The 10,000-nt window shown below is 39.3% G+C and overlaps 1 protein-coding gene across 2 annotated transcripts in view; it reads left to right on the top strand.

The window, feature by feature from the left end:
- The window catches only part of znf488 (zinc finger protein 488), an 11,378-nt gene extending 4,999 nt beyond the window's left edge, over positions 1-6,379 (top strand). The window contains exons 2-3 of one of the 2 annotated variants that reach the window (XM_062057616.1): positions 894-1,122; positions 4,592-6,379. In XM_062057616.1, the coding sequence (XP_061913600.1) occupies positions 894-1,122; positions 4,592-5,625 (1,263 nt within the window). In that variant the 3' untranslated portion in view covers positions 5,626-6,379. The remainder of the gene's footprint in view (positions 1-893; positions 1,123-4,591) is intronic. The other variant, XM_062057615.1, reaches the window with a different exon arrangement.
- The last annotated feature ends 3,621 nt before the right edge of the window (positions 6,380-10,000 follow it).

Raw genomic sequence — 10,000 nt, 5'->3', positions numbered from 1 at the left:
TGGAAATGGGCCTCTATACACCTATGTAGATATTGCACCAAAAACCAGACATTTGCAGCTAGAATAGTCATTTACCACATTAGCAATGTATAGAGTGTATTTCTTTAAAGTTAAGACTAGTTTAAAGTTATCTTCATTGAAAAGTACAGTGCTTTTCCTTCAAAAATAAGGACATTTCAATGTGACCCCAAACTTTTGAACGGTAGTGTATATGTTTTTTTCCTTCTTTATAATGCATTTTCGGCCGGTGCGACTTATACTCCGGAGCGACTTATACTCCGAAAAATACGGTACCTCCAAATTCTTCAGGACAACCTAAAATCATCAGCTCAGAGGTTGGGTCTTGGGCGCAGTTGGGTGTTCCTACAGGACAATGACCCCAAACACATGTCAAAAGTGGTAAAGGAATGGCTAAATCAGGCTACAATTAAGGTTTTAGAATGGCCTTTCCAAAGTCCTGACTGAAACGTGTGGACAATGCTGAAGAAACAAGTCCATGTCGGAAAACCAACACATTTAGCTGAACTGCACCAATTTTGTCAAGAGGAGTGGTCAAAAATTCAAGCAGAAGCTTGTGGATGGCTACCAAAAGTGCCTTATTGCAGTGAAACTTGCCAAGGGACATGTAACCAAATATTAACATTGCTGTATGTATACTTTTGACCCAGCAGATTTGCTCACATTTTCAGTAGACCCATAATAAATCCATAAAAGAACCAAACTTCATGAATGTTTTTTGTGACCAACAAGTATGTGCTCCAATCACTCTATCACAAAAAAATAAGAGTTGTAGAAATTATTGGAAACTCAAGACAGCCATGACATTATGTTCTTTACAAGTGTATGTCAACTTTTGATCGCGACTGTATGTGTTAACTTAACCCTGTCAACAGGTGGACCCAGAGGCCATGCGTAATTCTGCACTGGTGCTGTCTTGGCTGCGGCTGGTGCAGGCTGCGCGTAATAAAGAGGAGCAGAACACCGAGGCCTTCCTCAAAGGAGGTCAGCTGTATGTGAGGACCACCAGGGACGTCCAGCAGGAGGAGGAACTCTTAGTTTGGTACGACCAGGAGCTTTGTCACCTTCTGGGCTTTACGGACATGAGCAGAGGCACGAGTGAAGGTGAGCCAGAGGAGTTTTTTTTGTTGGGAGGCAGTTGATGGTTGCATGGCGTTGACAGCATTCAAATACAGAATTTCTGTATTAACAGGTTTCCTCCGGCCCACGAGATGAGTTTGCTAAGTATAAAAATGAACTGAAATTTTTGAATGAAAGAAACTGCTGTTTCCAAATATGTCCACTAGATGTCGCCAGAGCAATTATTTGTGTCCCCTACCACACACACGACTTAAGAGGGGGCAGAGCTGTGTTAGGACACTACCTACTTACGCTGCTTATTAGTGATAGTATACAACTTGATAATCTGTGCATTTCATGTTGTACTTATGATTGGGGACACATTTTCTGGGCGCACATAAATATTCTGAAATAATATGTATCCTCTTCTTTGTGTGATAAATGAAATGAGTCCAAATTTGCAGGTTTTGTTGTAGACGATGCTACATATGTACAGAATAAACCACAAGATTTTAGTACATGAGTTGAGGAAAATGAGTAAAGTACATTAATTTCATCTTCTGATAGATTACAAATTAACACCAATGGGAGCACTTTAAAACTCTGCCAGACTCAATTCCACCTATTTGACTAATGGACATTATGACACAATTTATTCAGAGAGTATAAATAACAACTAATGAAAATAGAATACAATTTACTGCAACATATAATTGTAAAAAAAAACATGATTTATACATTTTCAGAATGTGATTGGTCTAATAAAGTGGTTCTTTACCTTGTTGGAGGTACCGAACCCCACCAGTTTCATATGCGCATTCACCGAAACCTTCTTTAGTGCAAAATAAAATGTTGTTTTTTTCAAATTCAAGACAAAGTTATATGTTTTTGGTAACACTTTAGTATGGGTAACATATTCTAAGTAACAAAGACTTAATTTAGAGTAATTTGGACACTAGGGGAACATATTCTAAGTAATAAGGACTTAATTTAGAGTAATTTGGACACTAGGGGAACATATTCTAAGTAATAAGGACTTAATTTAAGAATTATTTGGTTCGGGTTAGGGTCAGGGCTAGAGAATTAGGGTTATAATAAGGCCATGCCGAATAAGGCATTAATAAGTACTTAATGACTAGTTAAGAGACAATATGTTACTAATTTGCATGTTAATAAGCAACTAATTAATGGTGAATATGTTCCCCATACTAAAGTGTTACCATGTTTTTTTACTGGTGCACAAAATGAACCGTGCATGAACATCACCTTGTTCAAACAACAAAACCAACACAATGCATAAACTCACAACTAATTACACACCTGCGAATCAGTCTGACTTCTGCTGTTGTCGTATCCGTAATACGCCGATAGGGAGAAGTTTGTATTTACACGATGAGTCGGGTGTGTCTTGATCTCCGCCGAACCTCTGAGGCCGACTCACCTAACCCCTAGGGTTCCATCGAACCCAGGTTAAGAACCACTGGTCTGATATTAAACAAAAACACAATCTGAAGTTATATTTATTCTTAAGTTATCATGCCATGATTTTACCAGTCCGGCCCGCTTGGGAATAGATGTTCCTCCATGTGGCCCCTGAGCTAAAATAAGTTTGACACCCCTGTTCTATGGACATATCAGTAATACCACTGCATCTCTCAACCGATACCACAACCAAAGAACAACACATACATTTTTATTTTAAAAAGGTCAATCGTTTTTTGTCCCCTGCCAGGTGCCATTAAGAGCTCGCATATATAAAGAAAAATATAATTTCTAAACATGCCAAGTAATGTCTAACTTAAAATTAAATAATTTTCTATGAAATGAGTTTTTTGGTGAATATGTTCTCTATAAGGGGAGGCTGACTGTACCACACTTGGTCTACAGTGTGTAGATCAGGGGTGTCAAACTCATTTTAGATGGGGGCCACATGGAGAAAAAAATCTACTCCCAAGTGGGCCGAACTGGTAAAACCACAGCACGATAACTTAAAAATAAAGACAACTTCCGATTTTTTTTGTTTAAAAATAAAACAAGCACATTCTGAAAATGTACAAATCATAATGTTTTTTTTTTTTTTTTACACTTACAGTACATGTTGCGGTTAATCGTATTCTACCTTTATTTGTCGCTATTTGTACTTTCTGAATACATTATGTGATAATGTTCATCAGTCAACTCATTGTTGTTAATGTTTAATATATTAAGATAAAAAAATAACAAAATCAAAATACAGGATGTTATTTATGTAGTTTGCTTATTTTCCTCGACTGGTGTACTAACATCATGTGGTTTATTATTTTTACATATGTAGCATCATCTACAAAGATACAAAGAATTGCTATTACAACATCTAGTGGACACATATAGAACAGGATTTTCTTTCATTCAAAAATTTTTTGGCTTATTTTCCTACTTCGCAAACTCATCCTGCGGGCCGGATAAAACCTGTTCGCGGGCCGTACGTTTGATACCCCTGCTATAAGGGGAGGCTGACTGTACCACACTGGCCTACAGTGTATAGCAGGGGTCCCCAAACTTTTTGACTCCGGGGCCGCATTTGGGTAAAACAATTTGGTTGGGGGCCGTGCTATATATATATATATATATATATACTGTATATATACATACTGTATATATTTACATATATATATATATATACTGTATATATATTATATGTAAATGTTTGTGGGTGTGTGTGTGTGTGTGTGTGTGTGTATATATATATATGTATATGCAAATGTGTATATATGTGTGTGTATATGTCTATGTATATGTCCATGTATATACAGTATGTGTATATATGTATATATATATATATGTATATGTGTATATATGTGTATATATGTATATATATATATGTGTGTGTGTATATATGCGTATATATGTATATGTGTCTATATGTGTATATATATATATATGTATTCATACATATATATATAAATAAATATATATATATATATATATATGTATTTATATATATATATATATATATATATATATATATATATATATATATATATATATATATATATATATATATATATATATATATGTATATATATGTATATATATGTATATATATATATATATATATATATATATATATTTATACATATATATTCATCACACAGTAATTGACTTAAAGAGCGCACTTGCTGCATGTCATGTTATCGATGGTAAAATGCATTTTTAGACAGAATGATTTGCCTGAGTGGCTAGGAGACGGTAGAAAATGGACTCGTAAGGGAAAATTTAAAAAAATTAAATAAAATACAAAAAAAAAATATATATATATATATTTTTTTTTTAACTTGGGACTTCCCGCGAGCCGAATTTTGGACGCTGGGGGGCCGTAGTTTGGGGACCCCTGGTGTATAGTATGGACAAAATGATGTAATGATGTCATGCATCAATAGAAGATGAGAGCATCACTGTCCAATCATCAGTTTCTAAGACATTTCCAATTTCTGTGTTTCTGATAATTGTATCTCTACATATGTGTTTTTTTCAGAGTTCAAATGTGCCAGGTGTGAGCAGATCTTCAAGAATGAATATCCCTTCCTGGCCCATTGCCGCTTTTTATGCGCGCAAATAAAGAGCGACGCCTGGAGCGTGTACCAACACAAACACGTAGAGGTCAAGAGGCCGCGTCGCGTCACAGATTTTCACAACATCGCCAGAGATTTGGAACACAAAAGGCCTGGCGACAGCGACGACGCAGACACCGCGCCTTCAAAACGAAAAAACCCGGAGGTGCGGAAAACCGTCTTGCTGGAAAAAACTAATATTTCAAATGACGGCAACATCACGCAGTTGGTCAGAAGCCAGGATGAGGCTGGAGGAGACGCATTTGACTCAAACTTGAAGATAAAAGCGGACAGGACCAAGCTGGATCATTTGGGATGTAAAAATGGGACTTGTGGAGAGCCGAGGGAAGCCAAGTGGACTTTTACACATGACAGGCTGGTGGACTCGGAGACGGGGGAGAGCTCCGGCTTGCGCTCGAGCAGAACCAGTGCTTTCTCTTTGGTCCACTCCAACAGTCCTGAACAGAAAAGTGCTTTTTGTAAACCAAGTAAATGGACCTCTGTAGGAGAAGTGCAACATGGTCGTGTCACAACAGTGCTCTCCAGTGGTCTGGGGGAGACGAGTGAGGCCCTCACTTCCAGGACCGTGTCAGCATACGCCGCGCTAATGGCACCCAGTATGCTGAGCAGTGACATGCACACACTGCCCCCACCCTTCCATTACACACCGGAACACTGGTCAAGACCCTCTCAGGTCCAGTCCACCTCGGCACTCACCATCCTCCCTCCCACCTTAACCTCATTCGGCGTGTCGGTGCAAAACTGGTGCGCCAAGTGCAACCTCTCTTTTCGCATGACCTCGGACCTCGTCTTTCACATGCGCTCCCACCACAAGAAGGAGTTCGCCGCCGAGTCTCAGGTGAGGAGGAGGCGAGAGGAGAAGCTCACCTGCCCAATCTGCCACGAATACTTCCGAGAGCGCCACCACCTGTCCAGACACATGACGTCACATAACTAAGACCGCGGATGGCAGAAGAAAAATGTATTTATTCAGTAAATAAGGTTTATACGGCTTAGATCCTGGCAGTGAATGTAGGTACTGTAGCTGTTAATAAGTAGCCGACACAGCCTGTCCACCAGGGGGTGGCAGAGGTACATGGACTGACCTCAGCCTCTTGTCCTTCAAGCCTCTGTTCCATGATTTTTGTGCCTTAAGGACCTCAGGATGGTGGAAAGTAGATGGAGAGATGTCGAGGACAGCTCATGATTGTCACACATACCTTAAAGCCATCCACTTATTTATCCTCTTTGTACTGTACATGGCACATGGAGTGTGTTTGCACATTTACAAATGTAAACTCGTCAACATGAATTAAGATGCGTTGAGTGTTTTTCCCCCCCCATCATCATTTTAAACACCATTCAGACCACAGGAGGGAAATTTAGGAGTGTAAACCAGTGGTTTTTAACCTTGTTGGAGGTACCGAACCCCACCAGTTTCATATGCGCGTTCACCGAACCCGAACCGTAATAAAAAAAAATGATGTTATATTAAAGAAATACTAATAAAGATATAGGGATGTCCGATAAATGCGTTAAAATGTAATATCGGAAATTATCGGTATCGGTTTTTTTATTATCTGTATCGTTTTTTGTTTTTTTTAATTAAAACAACATAAAAAACTCAATCAATCAATCAATGTTTATTTATATAGCCCTAAATCACAAGTGTCTCAAAGGGCTGTACAAGCCACAACGACATCCTCGGTACAGAGCCCACATACGGGCAAGGAAAAACTCACCCCAGTGGGACGTCGGTGAATGACTATGAGAAACCTTGGAGAGGACCGCATATGTGGGTAACCCCCCCCCCCCCCTCTAGGGGAAACAAGATACACTTACAATTAGTGCACCAACCCAAAAAACCTCCCTCCCCCCATTTCTTTCTATTATCAATATTCTGGTTCCTACATTATATATCAATATATATCAATACAGTCTGCAAGGGATACAGTCTGTAAGCACACATGATTGTGCGTGCTGCTGGTCCACTAATAGTACTAACCCTTAACAGTTAATTTTACTCATTTTCATTAATTACTAGTTTCTATGTAACTGTTTTTATATTGTTTTACTTTCTTTTTTATTCAAGAAAATGTTTAGTTATCTTATTTTATTTTATTTTTTAAAAAAGTACCTTATCTTCACCATACATGGTTGTCCAAATTAGGCATAATAATGTGTTAATTCCACGACTGCATATATCGGTTGATATCGGTATCGGTTGATATCGGTATCGGTAATTAAAGAGTTGGACAATATCGGAATATCGGATATCGGCAAAAAGCCATTATCGGACATCCCTATGAAGATATATTTTACAAACGGAAAGTTACAGGAATATACACATAATCCCATGTTTACATCTCATTGTGCAACATGTGAATGTTTAAGTGGGAACTAAATGCGATATCTGAAAGGGGTACACATTATTTCCAAAGTAGGACCCCCACCCAGACATATAATACTAGTACACAGCTCATGAAAAACAATATGTTATAGCCATTGTAAGTGGGCCAAAACACTTATATTAGAAAATAATCTCATGGAAATGACTGCTGTCATTTGATTATACAAACGTACTAATAAATAATGATAAATGGGTTATACTTGTATAGCGCTTTTCTACCTTCAAGGTACTCAAAGCGTTTTGACAGTATTTCCACATTCACCCATTCACACACTGATGGCAGGAGCTGCCATGCAAGGTGCTAACCAGCAGCCATCAGGAGCAAGGGTGAAGTGTCTTGCCCAAGGACACAACGGATGTGACTAGGATGGTAGAAGGTGGGGATTGAACCCCAGTAACCAGCAACCTTCCGATTGCTGGCACAGCCACTCTACCAACTTCGCCACACCGTCCCAATAATAAAACATTGAACTTGTTATTTAGTCAGGTTTGGGACAGGTGTGCTGCAGGTGTGACCACAGTGCATGTGCACGTCTGACGTCGCTCACATGCTCTCCCCCGGATACTCAAGGAGTTTTTGCGTTTGCTCACACATATGGAAAATTAGAGGAAACATTGTTTGGGGGTATCCATAATACGCCGACAGGGAGAAGTTTTTATTTACACGATGAGTCGGGCGTGTCTTGACCTCCGCGGCGGAGGCTCTGTCGAACCCCTGAGGCTGACTCACCGAACCCCTAGGGTTCGATCGAACCCAGGTTAAGAACCACTGGTGTAAACTAAACTTTTTGATCCCATTGCTGTAATTAATGTCATGCCACAATATTTAGTATGCTTGAATTATTGTATTGAATTTTTGTTTTGTTAAGCAAAATGAGCTGAGTGTGATGCAGTGCAGTTCTACAGTCGACTCCATCCCCATCAAAATGACTGGAAACTTTTTACAGCTCAACATGCTCTACAAACCCCGTTTCCATATGAGTTGGGAAATTGTGTTAGATGTAAATATAAACGGAATACAATGATTTGCAAATCCTTTTCAACCTATATTCAATTGAATGCACTACAAAGACAAGATATTTGATGTTCAAACTCATAAACTTTATTTTGTTTTTTGCAAATAATATTTAACTTAGAATTTCAAGGCTGCAACACGTGCCAAAGTAGTTGGGAAAGGGCATGTTCACCATTGTGTTACATGGCCTTTCCTTTTAACAACACTCAGTAAACGTTTGGGAACTGAGGAGACACATTTTTTAAGCTTCTCAGGTGGAATTCTTTCCCATTCTTGCTTGATGTACAGCTTAAGTTGTTCAACAGTCCGGGGGTCTCCGTTGTGGTATTTTAGGCTTCATAATGCGCCACACATTTTCAATGGGAGACAGGTCTGGACTACAGGCAGGCCAGTCTAGTACCCGCACTCTTTTACTATGAAGCCACGTTGATGTAACACGTGGCTTGGCATTGTCTTGCTGAAATAAGCAGGGGCGTCCATGGTAACGTTGCTTGGATGGAAACATATGTTGCTCCAAAACCTGTATGTACCTTTCAGCATTAATGGTGCCTTCACAGATGTGTAAGTTACCCATGTCTTGGGCACTAATACACCCCCATGCCATCACAGATGCTGGCTTTTCAACTTTGCGCCTATAACAATCCGGATGGTTCTTTTCCTCTTTGGTCCGAAGGACACGACGTCCACAGTTTCCAAAAACAATTTTAAATGTGGACTCGTCAGACCACAGAACATTTTTCCACTTTGTATCAGTCCATCTTAGATGAGCTCAGGCCCAGCGAAGCCGACTGCGTTTCTGGGTGTTGTTGATAAACGGTTTTCGCCTTGCATAGGAGAGTTTTAACTTGGATTTACAGATGTAGCGACCAACTGTAGTTACTGACAGTGGGTTTCTGAAGTGTTCCTGAGCCCATGTGGTGATATCCTTTACTCACTGATGTCGCTTGTTGATGCAGTACAGCCTGAGGGATCGACGGTCACGGGCTTAGCTGCTTACGTGCAGTGATTTCTCCAGATTCTCTGAACCCTTTGATGATATTACGGACCGTAGATGGTGAAATCCCTAAATTCCTTGCAATAGCTGGTTGAGAAAGGTTTTTCTTAAACTGTTCAACAATTTGCTCACGCATTTGTTGACAAAGTGGTGACCCTCGCCCCATCCTTGTTTGTGAATGACTGAGCATTTCATGGAATCTACTTTTATACCCAATCATGGCACCCACCTGTTCCCAATTTGCCTGTTCACCTGTGGGATGTTCCAAATAAGTGTTTGATGAGCATTCCTCAACTTTATCAGTATTTATTGCCACCTTTCCCAACTTCTTTGTCACGTGTTGCTGGCATCAAATTCTAAAGTTAATGATTATTTGCAACAAAAAAAAAAGTTTATCAGTTTGAACATCAAATATGTTGTCTTTGTAGCATATTTAACCGAATATGGGTTGAAAATGATTTGCAAATCATTGTATTCCGTTTATATTTACATCTAACGCAATTTCCCAACTCATATGGAAACGGGGTTTGTAAAAAAAAAAACACGATAACTTTAGTATTTCTACCGGAATGTCCATAAAATGTAGTAACCACCTTTAGGGGACTGACAATTTCTGCATAAAGTGCCAGACGTCAAGCAAAATATATTTGAAGGGGAACGGGCAGGTCTAAACAACTAATTGCCCAAAATTAGTTAATCATATGTCTAATGATTTTACAAAAAAATAGGATATCTTTATTGTTTATTTACTAGGATGTCCTAGTCAGTCGCGGGCCGTGCGTTTCTCACCTAGGCCTTCAGGGATGTCCTACTTAGTCCGACTTCACCTCTGAAAATAGCGTAATTGATGTCACCACATGGACACGGCTGGAGATACTATACAGAAACAGAAGTACAAACAGTGGACAAAAAGG

Source organism: Entelurus aequoreus, linkage group LG09 (assembly GCF_033978785.1).
Source record: "Entelurus aequoreus isolate RoL-2023_Sb linkage group LG09, RoL_Eaeq_v1.1, whole genome shotgun sequence".
Classification (NCBI taxonomy): Eukaryota; Metazoa; Chordata; class Actinopteri; order Syngnathiformes; family Syngnathidae; genus Entelurus; species Entelurus aequoreus.
This window is presented reverse-complemented; position numbering and strand designations above follow the sequence as displayed.